The 19,923-nt window shown below is 37.0% G+C and overlaps 1 protein-coding gene across 11 annotated transcripts in view; it reads right to left on the bottom strand.

Annotated features, from left to right (window-relative positions):
• The window catches only part of DPYD (dihydropyrimidine dehydrogenase), a 366,543-nt gene that overhangs the window by 303,205 nt on the left and 43,415 nt on the right, over nt 1-19,923 (bottom strand). For 7 of the 11 annotated variants that reach the window (XR_011152352.1, XM_069022644.1, XM_069022647.1 and 4 more), the window contains one exon: nt 1,000-1,082. The exons of 1 other annotated variant lie outside the window; for it this stretch is intronic. Coding sequence is in view for 9 of the 10 variants with exons in the window: in XM_069022644.1 (XP_068878745.1) it covers nt 1,000-1,082 (83 nt within the window). In the remaining variant the exon portion in view is untranslated. Of the gene's footprint in view, nt 1-999; nt 1,083-19,008; nt 19,079-19,923 lie in introns of all 11 variants that reach the window. 3 more of the 11 variants (XM_069022640.1, XM_069022641.1, XM_069022642.1) reach the window with 1 other exon arrangement.

The raw sequence follows: 19,923 nt of genomic DNA, 5'->3' as shown, positions 1-19,923 counted from the left end.
CAGAGTTGTGCAAATCAAGTCATTCATACACATCCATAAATTTAAAGAGATTATGAACACAGTCAAAGCAAATAGGTGTATTTATTTTTTAAAGTAGATTCTTGGGGAGGGGTTGTTGTTGTTTTTACTTTTTACTGCACTGGTTCAAGTGTAAGAAGTTATTCTCATATCAGGCAAGTGAGATGAAGCACTATGTTTGCATCATTACATTTTACTATCCAATTTCAAAATCTTTAAAGGTGCAGCTTACTATAATTTTCTGATTCACAGACAGTACTATAAATAACATCTTCCTGATTATTCGGTGAGTTACTTTAGAAAATCTGCCTTCAATTTCACTACCTTTCAGCATAGTAATCACTCCCTTTTCCAGACACTATAGCTGGCAAGTTTCTTTAGAGTCCTGTACCCAGATATTCTGCAGTGCAAGTAAGGATGGCAGATAATTCATCTTCTGACTAATTTTAACCTCCTCTAATAAGTATTAAGTGCAACAATATGAGGATATTAAGCAAACTATACATCTCTACAACATATAATGGACCACACAGATTTTTACATTCCGTTACCAAAACCAAAATCATGTAAATCTGGTGATAAAATCAGAGTACACAGGAACTATATAAATAAAAATCAAATTCAATTTAAAGCAAATACAGGTTTGTTCAAACACCATTGTACAATTGCTTTAACACTTACAGAATTTAGATGAACAATATTTTCATTCACTCACAGTTTAGTATAAATATAAAGCAAGGCACCCCCTAAGCATTTTAAATAACAAATTAAACATTTACATTTTTTACTGTGCAGTCAGGCTTAACATTTATGCAGCTTCAAAACCAAAGTACAGCCTCAAGGGAAGCCTCTCCACTGACAAATTAATACCTTAGAGAATAGAGCTGAATGGTGGCAATGAACTCATTTGTTCCCCCAATAATGAAGAATGACTCTTTCTTTACCACATCTGTGACTGTTGCTATGGTGACCCAGACTTACCTCATTGCTTCTCGAAGTGCTCCTCGCTCACTAAGAGTCGTGTGCTTGATGTCATCAAAATTATTTTCCAGTTTCTCACAGTTCTGCAACAAATGGACATAGCCATGTATAGGTCTTAAACAGTTCATTGTACATGTATTAACAGTATTCAACATCACGCAAACAAAACTGATTCATATTACGTTACCTCAAATTATGCATTCTGTTCTAATTACATGGGAGTCATTAAAAAGACATTGAGAACTCAGAATTAAAGTAAACATGAATCTTATTATATGGTTGTCATGGAAATCATCTTATAAATGTTCCGTAATGAAATTTATAGAATTTTTACTTTTTCTTCTTTAATTTTTTTTTCCCCATTTATCTCTATGTGAGGCTACAATGCTACTATACACACAGGAGAACAGAAATCTAAATGAGTGTTTTAGAATTATAATAAAAGTTATAAATGTTGTCCCAATGTAACAGTGTTGTTGGAAAAAAACAGTCATATTTCATTCTTATTTAATTTTTAAAACATAACAGAAATTGAAAAGATTAATTGTTTACAGACACCTCAACCACAATGTTTTTTTTCAGATTAGAGTTCACCAATATTTCTAAAAGTAATATGAAACCAACAATTTTGTCACAATAAATGAATTAAAACTTTGATATATTCTGTAATTTATTACTAAATGTGTGACTGGTTTCATTACTTCAGAGCACTGATCCTTTTCTTCTGCTGCCACAAAGACAGTAAAATTGATTCAGAAGATGCTGGGAAGTGCAGTAATTTGTGTCTGTGCAAAGTGAATCTGAAATACCAGCGAACAAAAATTCTCTAATCATCTGCATCTTCCATAGGATTTTTATATTCTCTCGAGGCTTAATCAATACAGGAGGCTTTTAGGTTACCCCTGTCTTCCACAACAACTTTCTCCAATACCAAAAGTTACCTCTGGGAGGCATAATTTTGCCATATGGGTGTAAAAGAAACAAGTTGCAAGCAGAACAGTTCCTATTGCTAACAACCTCAAAGGCAGGATTGTCAGGCTCTGTATGTAGCCATAATTTTAAAGAAATTATGGACACTATTATTTGGTCACATTGCTTTCATAGTATTTAATAAGTGAATTAATTTTTAAGACCACATCTTAAAACTAGTTACAATAAATACAGTAAGAGTTACCTTTTGTTTTTTCTTTTTTGCATTGATTCTTTATTTTTATAATTACATTCTATCTGAGGCTACAAAAGCATCACTGTAGAGGAAATTATTAGATTCTTGTAAATGACCTAGCAAGATATTTTAGCTTGTCCAATTAACATTTAAACTATCATTATTTTTAGATAAGATTACAGACCTTTTAATACAAAGTTTTAATGTAATAATACATTTCTGAGCAGAAAATTTAACAGAGCTACACATATTTGGATCTTTTGACATCTTTTTTCTCCTTTGTAAAAAACTATGTATGTCACAGTAATTCTTCTCCCATGGTTAATGTGATTTTTTTGTTTGTTTGTTTGTTTATATTATCATCAGTTGTCCTTTGCAAAGCAAATTCATACTCAAAGAGTCAAAGGGATTGCAAAATAAAGATATGGAAGCTGTATAATGAAGTATTCCATTATTCAGATCAGCATACACTGACCTTCAGCTCCAAGCACGCACAGGCAGGCCAGTCATTTAAAATAGATAAAAGAAATCCAAATCAACAGTACTAATCATTGAAGGATCCTCGATGCATCAATACTAAGCTAAAAGTACCTATGCAAGCAAAATTAAACTTCCCATCCTCCAGGAAAATAGAAGCCAAAGGAAACATAATCTGGAATATTGCTCCAAGGACAATGTTTTAACAATCCTGTTTCCAGCACCTCAGGACAGGTTCAGAAAATCTGAGCCTCACACAATTCATTCCTGACCTTGTGATATAAAGCATGTAAAAATGACAGACAATCCAAAGCAGATTTTTATCAAATACAACTAACTTGTCTCAAGACTGTACAAGTTAAAATAACTGGTCCTGTCCATGTAGAAAATGCTGAAATGAGTAAATTCAGTTGATATTTCTTTGTCTATATAGACTATACTGTATTAATTGGATGAAGGACAACAAAGGTGGCCCATAGCTAAAGAAAATGCTGTGATCATTTAGCCTTAAACACAAAATACTCCATATCAACTATACACCCAATGCAAAAATGAACAGATAACCCAGAACAAAAAAAAATGGAAAAAAAATTACAGACTCAAAGAATAGATGATGTACCAATTCACTTGGCAAGAAGATGAACTTACTTCTACCATTTCTGAGAATTGTTTCTGCACAGAATCTTCCTCAACTACTTCAGCCAAATAGCTCTCATGCAAGGTACAGCAGTTGGAGAGTCACTAGGAGAAAATGTGCTAAAACCTGAGCCAGAAGCAAACTCATGAAAGAAAATGACCTCACAGGACCATGTCATCAGTTACTGCATACATACTGAACAGGAGAGTACGCAAATGCTGATCACACCCACGGCTTTTCCACTCATCCAAGCATGCCTGATCCTCTCAGAGGAAGCAGAAAAGGGTGTCTGAAATATCAAATGCAGGCATAGCTACAGGTGCATAGATGGCACTTCATGTGTCTGAGTATCAGTTCACATGCGATACTTGTAGATCATCCAAAAGGATATCAGTTTCTGAGAAAGGCTACCAATACCAGTGAAATTGTAAGCATGAGAGTACTCTGAAAAATATGTCTGGGAAATGAGGAAATTTCAGTAGACCATGACCAGGGTGAGCTTTACATTCTGAAGTAGCAAAAACTGAGCTCATTTGATTATCCGTGCTATCAAATAACTCATATGTATAAACATATTGCATAGGGCAGTATATTGTGGGCCACAATATTTCACAGACTTAAGTATAATGAGCAATTCAAGTCCAAGGTGTTTCATTTTGAGCAGCAGCTAAAGTAAAAAATTAAATTGCAAGCAGTGAAAAAATTGCTTTTGGTGGCTCACTGCCAAGTGATTTTTTTTGGGGATATAGATACAGTCTAGAAGTTTTAACTCTATGATTCAATAATTATATAGCAATCTATATGTTATCCCTTTTGGTAGATCTATAGTTCTGTATGATACTGAATTAAATATCGCCCTTGAGAAGTCTGGGAGGAAAAATAAGTAGAGAGTTGCAATTAGGGACATGGTCATCATAAGTTGAAATACCATTACGTGTAAAAATGCCACAGAAGTCTAAATGCTGCTTCTTATAGGATTCTAGGATAAATACTTGGAATTTTTTTAGTGTACCAAAAAGCAAGAGTGGGAAGCAAGTATTGATATTTTATATATAAATAAATGGCTTATTTATCATATGAGATCTTAAGCTTCATGACTAGTTAAAAATGGAGATGTAGGCTGGATATCCACAACTATCTGTGGCATCACACACAGCATACTGGTAAAATGTATAATCAGAAATGAGAAAGATGACTAATGAGTGTATCTTCGAAGATGAGGAAGAAGGAAGATTAACGAACAAGTTGAAAAGTTTTCCTCTCATAACCACAAAAATACAACTTTTTCCTGCTACAATTTATTTTTGTTAATAAAATAAACTCCAAGCTCTGGGAGCAAAGACTATGTGCTCGCAATTCTGTATTTTCAGTTAAGTGACAAGGCCAAAATACTCTGACACTGACTGAAGTAACAATCTAGCTCAAGTAAGAATAGAAATAAAGAAACCGTCTAGTTTTAAATAAAAGCCTCGGATAGTCTGGCAAAAGTGAAGTTACACTTTTTAAAACCCATCTCTCAACATTCATCATCTTAGGTTTCTTGCATATGTTTCTGTCTTAGATGAAAAAGCTTTCTTTGTTGACTTACTGGAAAAGCAATTCTTCATTTGGCCCCTTGGGTCAAATGAAGAACTTTGCGGAAGTAGCTCAGAAACCAACTGCAGTCTATTGCCTGGTGTCACCAGTGAGCATCTCCTAAACCACAAAAGCACTTCTGCCTCTGCTCTGCCACAACAGGAGCAAGAGTCTTCAGAAGACCATAACTCAAACTTGCTCATTCTGTGATACAGTAGGGCTAAATATGACCCCACTTCCACTGAAATCAACCGTAACTCCTCTAACCATCAAAACAAGAGTGAGATCACACTAAGCCATATCTTGCTACTTTAAATCTATCCTGAAATACTTTACAGAAGACTTTCAAAATTACAGATAATGTCTCTACACACATTTTGAGATAGTTGAGAAATAACATCTTTTGTACTGACAACACCGTAAGACCTATTCTAACGCAGCCTGCACCACTGAAGTAGATCTCTTATCCTCGTTGATACACTGCCAAATTAAAAGCCCTACTTGAAACACCATCTCTCTCATCTGTGAAAAAGGTTTTTAAGGTAAGTACTAGGCTTGCTGAATTCTTGGAATTTGTTGCTTCCACACGGTTTTAGAACGTTTTCTTAGCTTGAGTAAATCTCACATTTTTAATGTCAAACATTCTGTGTATTAAACATAAGGAATGTATAGTAATTGAAAGACAGAACAGCTCTCAACTGTACAATTTTTTATTTACTATTTCCTACTGTTTATGCAGACAAATTTAATTTATTAAGTGTATTTGTACCTAGATTTCTGAGTCCTTAGAACGAAATAACCTGGTCCATATTCTGCAGGATTTAGTAGCTCACTCTGATATTTTAATTCATTATGTTTAAGGAGGTAGGTTCCAACAACAGATTACCAAAACTGTTGGGGACCTATAGAATCTACTGTAAATACCTACATCCCGTACAGATTCAGCAAGAAGATTGTCAAATTTTGGTCCAAAAAGTCCCTAAAACTTCAAGTTCCACACATGCTACAAGGGTGACCACATTAGCTAGCTCTTCTGCAAATGTTGGCCATACTGCAGAAGTGATCTTCTTTAACAAAATTGTAACAAAATTTGTTGTACTTTCAGGGGACTTCGTAAAAAAGTGTAGAGAGCTGCTTTTCATATTGATCTTCTTATCAATATATATGAAATCTTAACACAAATAATTCCTTATTCTAGAAATGTGAATTATTTATCAGCAGAAAACTTCAGAAATAACTAACTTGTGTTTTATAAACCTAAAGCAACGCTATAATAGTAATCTAAACTGTAATATATTGCTGCAAGGATAATTATTAAGGGAAAACACAGCTGACATTTTCTGATTTATGCACACAATCAGAGATGGAGTCCAAGGACTGTGACATAATTATCTTCATGCTTACAATTTTTGTAAATCTCTTGACAGAATTTTAGCTAATTTTAAAATGCCTTCTGAAGATTAGCACTTAAAACTGTTGGGGAAAATAGCACAATTTATTAGCAAGGGTATAATTGTAAACCTTCCAAATACTCATTGTGAATATCATTTAGACAGTAACTCCTGCTTTAGCAGCTGGTATATAAGACTCCAGTTTATGGAATCTTGAAACAACAGAGAGAGTAGAATCTAATTAAACAGGATTACATGCCAAAAAAAAATATTAAAAACAGACTAATAGTCAATTGTTATGAATTTGAAATAGTACATCTACTTCTTTTGATGTGAACTGTGCTTTATTTCAATGAAACCTAAATATTCTTAGCAGACTCCTCTCTTGATTTGGAACAGACTGTCTTTCTACACTGAAACAACACAAAAAGCTAAATGGTTCCATTGATCTTCTCTCACAGACTTAAGCACCCATCTGCTATAGGGTAAAATGACTTACAAATATTGCATTTATTTTAATGTTATTCAAGAACCAATAGCTGTATTCCATACAGGAAGCCTCCTGAAACTGTCTTCATACTGAGCAACTAAACAAAACTGATGCCATTTGCAGAGGGCCCTACCTTAAGAGCAGTCTTAAAAACTAAACACGTAAAAGGACTGTTTGATCCTATCTGTAACATATGATGATCTTTGCAATATCTGCTTACTAAATTCCTTCTTCCTATTTGTTGTGACTCATTCTCAAGGGGTTCTTTTTCCAAAAAGGGGAAAAAAGCAGCTTAAAACTGCAAACTGACCAGCTGTTCACAAAGGAAACACAGATCCTTTTAAAAAAAATTTTTAAATACACACATATTTCTAATATCTGCAGAAAGTATATTGAGCCCTCAGGTATTTACACAACATTTGACAGCATGCCATTCACAATACATTCGTTATAACAAATTTTCATTACGTGATACAGCCATATTGGCCAGACAAGCTCTTAGAAAAATATAGATATTAGTACATCCAAAAAAGCTGAATTCCAACAGAAAACCAGCCTAAGTGGTAGGAATCAAATAAAAATCAATAGAAAAAAATCATTGAATAGAATTGTGGGAGGCTTTAATCAATGCCTTATTAGCATAACCATGTTTGCTTTCTCAGAGTTTTTTTGGAGGTATATTAATTTAAGGCACTTATAAAAAACAGCACGCATGCAAACTCAAGAACAAGTATCACATTTTCTCCACAAATGGGAATATACTGCTAATACGGGATTGATACCAGGAAATACTGATGCATGTGCTATTTTCTGAAACTGCAAGTGTGGTGTTTTGTTAATAATTACCAGAAATACTGTTAATGCAACTGGAAATTCTGAAATGAAAGCAGAAATTTTGGATTTTTTTAACTCTTTCCAGTTTAAAATACGGCACATTTAATCCTTAAAGACGGGTAATCATATAGAAGTTAATTACTTGTTAAACGTAGTTAACACTTTAGTTTGCAATTTTACTGGGGCTGTGAAAGATGTTCAGTTCTGAGATGGCATTCTGCTAACTTCCTTTTCATGCTGTTTCACGCACAAATTTCAAGTGGCAAATTTATCACAGCCTTCATGTTCACATAAGGGTATGGTATCTTGCTTGAATTCAACCTGCTGTTGTCAGAGCAGATGCAGACACCACGTGTTTTGGCAATGGGTAACACATCAGATAGTAGTGATACAGGGAGGGTGAGAAAAAACATTCTGAAAGGACCAAGCATGTAACACAAAGAACAGTAGAGCAAGGAACTCAAAAGAATAAAGAGCTACAAAAGATATGCAAGAAACCAGAGGCACAGCTGGAAATAATAATGGAGCAGAGAACACAGGTGATGCCACTAACTAGACAGGACAATTTATAATGCTCCTTCTCTTGTGACTCAGCTTTAAAAGACAGAGAAAACTTTCAGGGAGGAAAAAAAAATAAAAGGAAAACCTTTGCCTCACTCACATTTTTCTTTCTCTTCTTAAAACAAATGTTAAACTTAATCAGTAGATGAATGAGAAGACTTGGCAACAAGCTACTGGTCCCTCTGCATCTGAAGGGACACTTGTAAGACTGCTTCCCTTTATGGGATAGTGTTCTGTAGCAGGGAACAATATACATCATGTCTTAAGAGTATCAAAAGCTTCATCTAAATACAGTTTCTTTTTTAATGTGGCTGTAGTCCTGCCTTTTGTCTCTTGGAGACCCTAATATTCTCAACATGAATTTAAAATCTAATTCTTTAAGAGCATGAAGTTTAAATAAAGAGACACAGGCTCTTCACAGAATTTCTAAATATACTATTTCCACTTGATAGTGAAAATATAACTAATGACTAAGAAAAAAAACATCCCAAATGCTGTACTCCCTTCCCCTCCTATTACTTTCACATACCTCAACCCTGCTTGCTTTTCTCTTGGGATTCTTTACTCTGCTTAGGCAAATATTCCCTTGACTCATTGAGATTAAATAAAATGAGAGCATGCAGGTAAAGACCAGACTCATATTGAGAATTAACATTTACAGAGCTCATAACCTGGGAAAAAAAGGAAGAATCTTTAAAAGGTAGGTAGAACTGTACTCCTAAGGAACAGATTATGTTCTTGACCTTCAACAAAGAGCATAAGGAAACACTCATACCCAAAAGCCCTTGCTCTTTTAGAACCCAAATGACCAAGAATTTAAGGAATTAACCCCACATATTTGAGAGAACCTACTTACAGGATACCTCTTATTTTTCATGCAATAGATAAAGAATTATCAAATATAAAAGTTTTTTAAAAATTGAATTTATAATTAAAGGCGTAAACACCATCCTGAAACAGTATGGTCCTGTCTTATGTAGTGGAATAAAAGCAAATTATATGTAACAGGTTTGCTTCCTCAGCCCAAGATGCCACCTCTCATCTCTTACATGGCACATTTTATTGTCCAACAGCAGTATTTTTCAGACAGGCTACAACAAAACATTTTCTTTCATCTTGCTGTTGCCTCAATTGTAAAAAAAAATAAATAATAATTTTCCCAACAAGTTCTGCAGAAACTAATCTGCTTTAGCTATTTCTCATGGCTTCGCATAAGATTCTTGCCAAAAAAAAACTGCATTTGGGCGGGGGAGAGTTAATTTTCTTCATAGCAGCTGCTCTGGGGCTGTGTTTTGGATTTCTGCTGAAAACAGTGTTGATAACACAGCGATATTTTAGCTATTGCTGAGCAGCACTTACACAGCATCAAGACCCCAAGCAAGGAGGCTGGGAGTGCACAAGGAGTTGAGGGGAACACATCCAGAACAGCTGACCCCAACTGACCCAAGGGATATCCCAGATCAGATGGAGTCATCATCAGCACATAAAGCTGGGGGAAGAAGAAGAAGGAAGGAGGTTCAGAGTGGTTCCTCTTTGCAATATGGTTTAGTGGGTGGTATCTAGTTGAAGGTTGGAGTTGATCATCTTGGAGGTCTTTTCCAACTTTAATGATTCTGTGATTGGTGTTTGTCTTCCCAAGTCACCATTATGTGCAGCTTGGCCTTCCTGGACGTGGCTGAACACCTGCCTGCCACAGGAAGTACTGAATGTATTCTTTGCTTTGCTTGCATGTGCAGCTTTTGCTTTACCTGCTAAACTGTCTATGTCTCAACTCACAAGTTTTCTCACTTTTACCCTTCTGATTGTCTCTCCCATCCCACCAGGGGGGTGTGAGCAAGTGGCTGTGTGGTGCTTAGTTGCCAGCTGGGGTTAAGCCACAACAGCAAGGTCATACCAAGGTCCGTCTCTCCTGATCTTACAGATCACCTAGATTGTATCTATGGACAGTTATAGAAACATGTGCACCACCCCCTTCCATGTGTGCTCCTAATTCTCCCCAACATCTAAAAGACTTACATAAAATAATATTTAATTCCCCCGGAAAGAGCCTGAAGAGTTGCTAAATACAATGCCAACATCTGAGTAACTGGTCACAGTACCAAAGGATTAGACTCATATAGAGTGAACACTGTAGGATTTATGACTTCTGGGCTCCAAGCAACCCAGTGTTTCTGTCTGGCAGAAGGAGTGGGGGAAATCCCATTCTCTGCTTAGCTTAGCAGAAGAAAACAGCAACATGTGAAATACTTCACTGCTGTGACTAAAATAAGTCCACAAAAAATATTACTAAGATACCACCAGGTATCTGACCAGGTGAATTATGCAGAGAAGAGTATATACACTTCTATTCTGGCTTACCGTGTTATCTAAAATTAGGATTGCAGCATCAGTATCACATTGCTACTTAGGTAGCAATGAAACAAAGCAAAATGTGAAATTGACACTAAATTTCCTCAGAGGAATAATTGGAAATATTCAGCTCACTTGAGAAGTATCTATCCAAGTCAATGAAATAAGTATTAGGAAAAAGGCTGCAGAGAGTAAATCACGACCCTTGTATCGAGACCTTGGTGCAGCTGGGTAACATGCTGGCATTTTGTTCCAAATTTTCCATCACTATCATTGTTCATCAAAGCCAGAAGAATTATTTGACTTTAAATAATCTGAAGTTCATTCATGAACTATGGACACTGGTATGCAAAACCCCAACAAAATGTTACCTCAGCTCTTATGTTTTTAACTGTATGTTAACTCAGAAGTAACTGTAGATGACAGGAGATGTGTCATAAGCAGATATATAAGTGAGTTGACAAATCACATATCTTTGGGAAAAAAAATAGGCTGTAATTTCTGCTCTATTTCCATTATCTTTGAGATTCAAAAGACATGTCCTTGTGCTGAGATGTCCACAAAAGCCAAATATTTAAACACATTATATATTAATTGCCATCTAAAATACCTAAATATGAGAGGAACGTTTCCTATCTTTTTCTTTCTGTTTTCAAATCCCATATAGAAAAATAAATTGAGAAAAGACTACTATAATTATAAGCATTCTTTACTGTGCTTAGCAGTGACTCGTATCTCGTACCTTATTGCAAAAGATACAGTAACACAGAGACCTCAGACTCTGTAATATATACAGTCAGAAAAAACAAATGGAAGTGCAAAATGAAAAAAACAAGGAAAGCAAGAATAAGAATGCAGAAAGAATCACCAAGCTGTTTAAGAGTCAACACAACTACCTATTTTTAAGTATCATGCATCAAGCCAAGTTAGTCAAAACAAAAGCTTACACTCATTGCTAAGAAGGCGGAAAGTCAAGTCTCGGTGGGGAGGGTGTGGGAAAGGAACAACAAAGTAGGACAGTACAAACACTTAAAATGCTTTTTTCCCTCTCAAAAAAATACTCAGAAAATCAGAGGCAGGAGCCTATTACAATGGTTGCAGATCCTATGAAGTTACTGCCATCTGTTGCGCCATCTATTTACAGACACACAAGCATAATCAAAAATTAGGGAAAACTGCTCAAATGAGTGCAACCTTCTTTGAAGATACCATGCATGTTTAACAAGCTTTAGAATCTTCCAATAGAAATTTAAGAAAATAAGTGGTATGGATTTATTTTCTGTAAGAAACTACGGGAACAAGAACTTTCCTACACACAGACATGAACAGGACTTACGAGTAGCTACATCGTTCAGCAAGGCATTCAAAAGAGCATTGAGAGAATGCTGCTGTAATGCTTGTTTATTCACATGTAGCTTGAAAACAACATCCAGGATAAATATATTGCCTCAGGTCTCAGTTCCATTTACCAGGCTAGCGACAAGACCACTAACTACTCAATATCTCAGTATGGCACTATGCACTCTTCTAGTTCTGTGTTAGGGCCCTCCCCCGCCTCCGTGAGGTCCTGGGAGAGGGGCCCTGGGGGGAGGCACAGGGTTTCCCTCGCCCTTGGTCAGCCTCGGTCCCCATTGGTTGTTTTGTGTTCCCCTGGGCGGGCAAGGACCCTCCATGATTGCCTCAGCTCTCGGCAGAGCCCCGGCCATGTGGCTGGAGAAATAAACATCTCTGAAACATCTATCAAGAATTGGTCCATAGATATTTCTTTTCCACGGGACTTCTTGTCTGATACGCGTTGTAGTGTCCGTACTGTAACAAATGGTGGATAATTGCAAGCAGAACGATCCCCGATCCCTAAGCTACTGATTTGTGAGTAAACTCTAGAAACTCTGGATTTCTCTTCTTGTTTTTGTTTTGTTATTCCATATCTAAACTATGGAGGAACTGTGGAAAGACTCTTGGCTCTCAGAGCCACATATGGACATTTATCTTAAACTTGAAAAGATTCTTGAACAACGATTTGTAAATTTTAGCTTAATTCAAACTCAAAAGGAACTGAAACATTTCCTGGCATGGTTAAGAACTTTTTCTATGTTTCTTGGGATCTGATTCTTACCAAAGACTTTCGGAAGACTGTTTGGACACAGTTCATTTTTGAGTCAAAATATTTGCCAATGGAAGAATATTTTCACGAATATTATTTAATTACCGAGACTGTTGAGCAATGTCAGCTGTGTCCTTGCGAAGTTAAAACTGCTCCAGGGACTGTGGGACCCAGGCCACGTGGACCGAGCGCTCTGTGAGCAGCAGCGAGGCAGTTCCCGCGCGCGGGTGGAGTGACGTGAGCTGCAGTGTCGGCGGGATGAGGCTCACCGGGAGCCCGCCCGGCCCCGCGCAGCGCATGGTGGAGCGAGCCCCGTGAACGCCCGACTGAGAGGGGTGGCGCTTGGGCAGCGGCTGGTGGCAGTGGAGCGGAGCCACGCAGCCGAAACACACGCTGGAGCAGGGCGTGGGGGCAGGGCCATCGCTTGGGGGCCCGGCCAAGACATGGGCGTGGCCCAAGGCAGTGGCAGCGCAGCTGAGAGCAGAGGCGGCAGAGCACTGAGAGCTGAGCGGCGTGGCCCGACCTGGCCCGCGCGGCCCTAAATGCGACCCCGGGAAGAGCGCGTGGGCACAAGCAGCCCCGACGGCCCCAGCAGCCCCGACATCTCCAACGCGGGAGCAAGCGAAAGCGAAAGAGAAAGCAAAAACGCAGCGAGACAGAAAACAGCAGCCACTCCGAAAAAAGGAAAAATCACCGTAGCTAAGGTTTTAGGAATAGTAAAATGGTATAATGTTAAACAAGATTACGGTTTTATAACAGGATGTGACAACCAAGAAGACATATTCTTTCATAGAACTGCTATTAAAAAGAATAACCCTGAAAAATACATCCCAAGTGTAGGAGATGGGGAAGTTGTACAATTTGATATAGTGCAAGGAAAGAAGGGTTTACAAGCAGCAAATGTTACTGGGCCTGGAGGTATTCCTGTCAAAGGCAGCCGTTATGCACAAAATTATAAACAATATCCATCCCAGCAACTTCCCTACCCACAACCTACTTTCCCCTTTTACCCTATACCCAATATTAACCCTTTCCTAAGTTTACCCCATCCCCAGTTTATTCCTAATCCATTTTTCACCCCATGGCTTCCCTATACAATTCCCTTTCCCTACAACTCCTCTCCAATGCCAAGGGGGGGATGAAAAGGGGGAGGGAAGAAATTAAACCCTCTCCTACCTCAGTTTCCCCACAAAGCATACTCAGAGAGTCATGTCTCCCTTCTGTCAGCCTTAAGATGTTCCAGAGAATCTGTTTGGGCATTTAAAGACTCAGGAGGGTGGCTTGTTTTATTTTGAAACTGTTCTTGTTATGTTTATCCAGTTGTTTTCAATGTTAAGTTCTAAATTTCTTTTTGTTAAAAATAAACAGGTGAAATGTTGGGGTCCCTCCCCCTGCCATGGAGCCCTGGGAGAGGGGCCCTGGGGGGAGGCACGGGGTTTCCCTGCCCCTGGTCAGCCTTGTTCCCCACTGGTTGTTTTGTGTTCCCCTGCCAGGGCAAGGACCCTCGGGTCCCGTGATTGAGCAGTTCATCGGCAGATCCCCGACCATGCGGCTGGAGAAATGAACATCTCTGAAACATCTAGCAAGAATCAGTTCATATATATTTATTTTCCACGCCTCGTTGTTTGATACATTGTGTTGCAGTATCTGTACTGTAACAGTTCTGTGTCTCATTTACTATCTCCTGCAAGCTTTTTACTCCTTTGGAAGCTTCCATGTCTCAATCTGATTAGTTTTCTTCTCCCAAAACCTTATGGCCAGCCTTCAGACAGCTCAGGCTGCTGTATTCCCCTTCTTGTCAGTCTCTTGAAAATTGCTATGTTCAAGCTGAGGTGAACAATACAAGCATGCCCCAAAGCACTAGCCAAGCACCTTCCCAGCAATTCCCAAGCAATCAGGGCCATATGGAGCCAAGATACACCAGAAGAGAACTGCAATGCAAGACTCCTTGATTTGAATTTGGCTTAGCACTCTTTGGAGGAGTCTAATTCACAAACACTGCTCAAGACATTTGGGCCAGGTAGCACAGCTCCTGAGCTAATTAAATGGGTCTCCCAGCCAGGCTGTCTCTGTCACAGAATTTTCCTCACATTGCTACGCTATTCAAGCCTATAAATGGCTTCAACTATTGCAAGTGAAGGCCTTTTAGTTCCCTGAACACTGCACAGGACAGATTGCCCCTGCTTATTCTGTTTAACTTGGAGAGTATGAACAACCCACTCCCTCTATGCAACCAGCGCTTAACCTAGCACCCTGAGTATAATCACACACATTTTTTCAATAAAATGCAATAACCTAGTTTTGAAAATGTTATTTCAAAACAGGCAGACTGAATAATTTCTAAATAACACTGAAACTCTTACTTTAAATTATTTTTCCTCTCTGGGAAACATATTGGACTTATTAATCAGTCCCCAGCTCCTGAGTGTCACTGCTACTATTATATATGTGCAAATAGAGTAATAGGAATGAACAGGATGATGCAAATCAAAAAGAAACAAAAATCATCATTCTTTTAACATCATTACCGAATTTTCTCCCTTTTCTTCTTGAAGTCATTTTTATCTCTGATTTTTAATTCTTATTCCTATGCAGCAGTTTCCCTGTTTCCCTTGTGTATACACTGTTTGAGCTTTCAATTTTTAATTTTTCTTCAATAGTGCCCTATCTTTTCTTTTTTTTTTTCATAACTTGGGTTTTTCTCTCCTGCTCTTATTTCTTCATGCTTGTTTACTTTTTCTCCCCTAGTCCTTACTAATTATTTCATGTCTCTCAGTCATTTAATTATGTGTCATGGCTTTTGTTTTTTTACATTTTTATATTGCATTCCTTTATTCCACTCCTGCAGTTCTCTGATTTCTATGTGCTTGCTTAACTATTACCCAAATGGCTCCAAGCAGGACACACTCAAACTGAAGAATAAATAAATTAAAAGAAAAATACTATCTGTGGCCATGTGGTGTTGCCTAGCAACACCCTGTACCTCTCCACAGCTTTTCTAGAGCCCTGGTGGCAACAGAGCTTTTCAGACTTATTGCTACAAATATATGCAAGATCCTTCTCACATTGTTTGTCCATTCACTGACAAGTAAAAGCAGAGGAAAACATAAATGAGAAAGAAAAACTCCAGAGAAAGCATCAGCAACAGCACAAGAAATGGCCACCTACTCCGATGCACGCTGCCCTCTTGTCTCATGTACTCTGTAAAACACATGCAACTTTTATATTACTGCTGTTCACTAACACTACTGCTGTTACAATCTTTGAGAAACAAAATGTAAATAAGATTTCTTACGCAATTAAAATGTGTTAAATTCAACCAACTCTTAAATAGCTACTGTGGATGCATACCGCTGAGATTCATTGGCTTCTTCTGAAAGACACTAAATAAAATATAGTAGGTAGCCTCCAGATTGTGTAGAGTAGGAAAAATGGTCCAAGCATGGCCAAAAATATAATGGAATTATAAAAAAAGTGAAGTCTGTTCCCAAAATGTATTGAGTCAATATTAAAAGATTTTCAATATTTATAATTTCTAATTGCTTCAGATGTGACAGAAGTGAAAGCAAAATGAATCCTCTCCCCCCCAACCCTTTTCTTTTAAATGCAGGTTTGTGGGCTCAGTCTTCAAAAGTTAGAACTAAATGCTTATTAAGTCCACACTTCTCAAAGATTCAGCATTAGCTAGACTGAGTTTCAAAAATACTAAGCTAGTTTCACCGACAGTTGTTTTTTTTTGTTCCACAGCAGTGAAAGATTCCTTTCAACAACCAACTACCTCTGAGAAATAAAGTGGATGAAATGATGCTTATTCAAGGCACTAAAACTTTAAGGATATTTGGAGCATTGGAAGAGGAGTCAAAAACTAGAAATGCTAAAACAAAATATAACTACATAATTTAGCTAAGGTCAAACCTATGATGAAGCCCCACAAAATGATGAAAATGTTAACATTGTATTTCTGAAGGGCATCAAAAACTGGTGTTGTTGCTTGGAAATTTTATATATAGCTAAATCGGCCTCAAGGCAATTTGATGTCTGCATAGCAGAGCATCAGTAGCAAGTGAAAATAAAGCAGATCAGAGAGCACATACATTAAAAAGGTATTTAACAGCATCAATTTACATCTATCAGCTACAATTTGTTTCTTAGTCAAGACAGGCTGCAAATGAACCATATAGATAAACAAAAGGACAGAAACTAATATTCACAATTAACAATTGTGTACACAATTAACCTCATTCCCAAAGTAATGCTTGTAAAAATAAAAGGCTGAAGTAAGTTACACAGAATTGGCTAGAGAACACAGAAGAACCCATAGATCATACAGACCATAAAACAGATACAGGCATTGCATAGGCAAGCACTTAAAGTGCCTAAAAAAGGTTTCAAAACTTTATTTGGCTCCTGCACATACATGCAGAAAACCCAGTTTTAATTATACAATCAGATGCTGTTTTACACAGAAGTGTTTCATGACTTAAAATATAGAACAGAGAGGGCTCACTTAATCATTAGCCTTTCAACATTCGGGCTTAGTGTGCAGCCTTGTTTACTGGCCACTGTTCAGATCCTCACTTGAAGGCAGAACTATTTTTCCCCATGAACATTTCAATGACACTCATCATTATGTATCTGATGTGATTTAAAAGCAATTTATTCTACATACTATTAATTTTCCCTTTCACCAGGTACCAATTGGCATATTTGTGCTCAGGCACAAATACCTGAGCATGCTCAGATGCCACAGTCCAAAACATTAAAGCATACAGGAACTAAAAGTGTCAACTTGGACGATCACAGCTAACCTCTTGCTTTCACATTTAGTTCACATTCAGATTTTCTTACCCAGTTGATGGAACCATCACCCTCTGATCAGCTGGTATTTCTAAATCCTCTTCCTGCTTAATTCTAGCCATTAGGCTCCTAGTCATTCTCATCCTCAGCCCTTGGCTGTACAGCCTCCTAATTGCACTATTAAATTTATTCTTATCTTTTTTATTCTAAACTTCAGTGCCACATAGTTCTTTATGATGTTCTAGTCCCTTCTGTATTGACAGTGCCTGTCGACTTTCTTGTAACATGTTCCTAATATTTATGTCAAGCTCATTAATGAAAATATTAAATGCTATGAATCTGAAGACTGATCCTACAACAAGCTCTGCTAAAAGCCCAGCAGATCTTTTTTAAGCACTTCTCACTCTCATTTCCTCTCTAGCCAGTTCCTTTTCCATGCTACTATTCTAATCTAAGCAGATAACATTTCATTATTAATTCTCAAAAATAAAAACTCAAAACCCTTGTCAGTGTGTCACGATTAATCCATAAGAATAAAGCCCAATATGCCTATTCTATCTTCTTTTTACCTTAATGCATTTAATAAATCTCTGCTTCAAGATTTGTTTTCAAAGTTTTGCATGCTGCCGATATGAGACCAACAGAGTGAGAGTTGCCCATCAATTCTCTATCTTTTGACATACACAAACTGCACTGGCTATTCTTTAATCAAGTAACATAAGTTGCTCTACTACAAAGCTTGTAATTTCACATGTCAATTTTTCTGTGACACTTTTATGGGTGTTGTTCTGTCCCTTTGACTTCAAACACAAACCACTCCAAGTTTTCCTTCTGGCCTGTCTGGGGTAATTTCCACTTCTGCACTTGCCTGCCCATTAAGCCACCTCTTGCTTTACTCCCATTTTAGCAAAACTAGGACAACAATTTACAAAGACTTAAGACAATACCTAGAATGTTTAATCCTATCTTCACACTGACTTTGCTTGTTATTTTAGTTCTTTTCGTTTAAATAGCTTAAGAATCTTCTACTATTTGTTTTATATAGCTGAATAACCTTTTACTATTTGTTTTAATTTCTTTCACCCAGAGTGACTCAGCTTGACTTTTGAAAGTTCTCATTTTTTCCTCTGTATTTCCTGCTTTGCCAATCAATCCCATTTTTTTTCAACTCTGTATGGGTAATCCTCATAGTCCTAATATTCTTTTTGAAATTGTTTTACAGTTCAGTGTGAAACTATTCTTTACAAATTAGGATTCAAATTCCAAATAACTTTTGTACATTTCAATTAAAAATAATCTTCTCAAAATTAATGTCTTTGAACTGTTTAGGTGAGTTCAGAGATCTAAATAGTTTTTTTAGCTTCTCACTTTGTCTAGAAAACAAATTTTGGCAATTCTTCTATTGAATTTATTTGAACTAACTAAAAAAAAAATTAATGAACATTATAGTCTGTGTTTATTCTATGACTTCATCCATTTTTTTAAATTTAGGGATAAAGTTCATTCAGATCCATACCAGAATTAGTAAGAGTTGATACTGTTTAAAATTCTATATTAGTGTTTCTGATTAAATGACTGTTACTAACAAAGTTTGTCAATTATGACATCAAAGAACACCTACACCCTTACCGTTATTAGGATCTGTGGTCTCCAGGCTGTATTTAAAAAGTCAAAGTATCTTACAATCAATGATGTATCTCTGAAATAGATTACAATCAATTACAAGTACAGAAGTGGTGAGGGTAAAAGAATGAGGATGGTGAGATGATGAGAACTTCAGAAAATATAATTTCAATAGAGCTAGGGATCATTCTGGTAATGTCTCCTGAGAGTTATACTGATCAATAAAGGAAAGCAGGAGAAAGTGCAAATCCTATAGATATTCACAAGGGGAACTATTCCTAAGCAAAGCAAAAAAGAAAAAGAAAAAAAAACAAAACCCCACAAAACCACAAACAAACAAAACAAAGCAAACAAAAAACAAACAAAACAAAAACTCACCCAAAAGAGTGTTCTTAAAACACCTTTGTGATCATACCATTTCTCCTTCCACAGCCTGAAAATCAAAATCATAAAAGCAGGGAAACTATGACATACCTAGAGTAGATAAATTTCTAAGTATAAATGAACTGCATAAACACTGTGGAAAAAAATCAGAAAGTTATGCAAATTTAAGTTAAAAAAGAAGAGGAAAAAATTGTAAAAAAATAGTAAGAAGCTGTTCTAGATACATGAGAAGCAAATAGAAAATGAAGAGAAGTACAGATTATACACAAAAGAGCAAATAAGTGATGCAGAATCAACAGCCCTCCCTGCTCTCTTTATGAAGATAGCATGGTATACCCATAACTACAACTAAAAAAAATTACTTTTAGCAAGAAATTGCAGGCTTGAGCATGGAAAAAAAGAGGTTTAGGAATTTAATTATTCTTAAACAGATATGATGCAGCTTATGTATCACTGAGTCATCGAGGAACTAACTGAAGCAATGCATGGATCACTATCAACTGCATCCACCAGAAGGCTTGTGGTTCCAAAAGGTCA

The sequence above is a fragment of the Aphelocoma coerulescens genome, chromosome 8, assembly GCF_041296385.1.
Source record: "Aphelocoma coerulescens isolate FSJ_1873_10779 chromosome 8, UR_Acoe_1.0, whole genome shotgun sequence".
Taxonomy (NCBI): Eukaryota; Metazoa; Chordata; class Aves; order Passeriformes; family Corvidae; genus Aphelocoma; species Aphelocoma coerulescens.
This window is presented reverse-complemented; position numbering and strand designations above follow the sequence as displayed.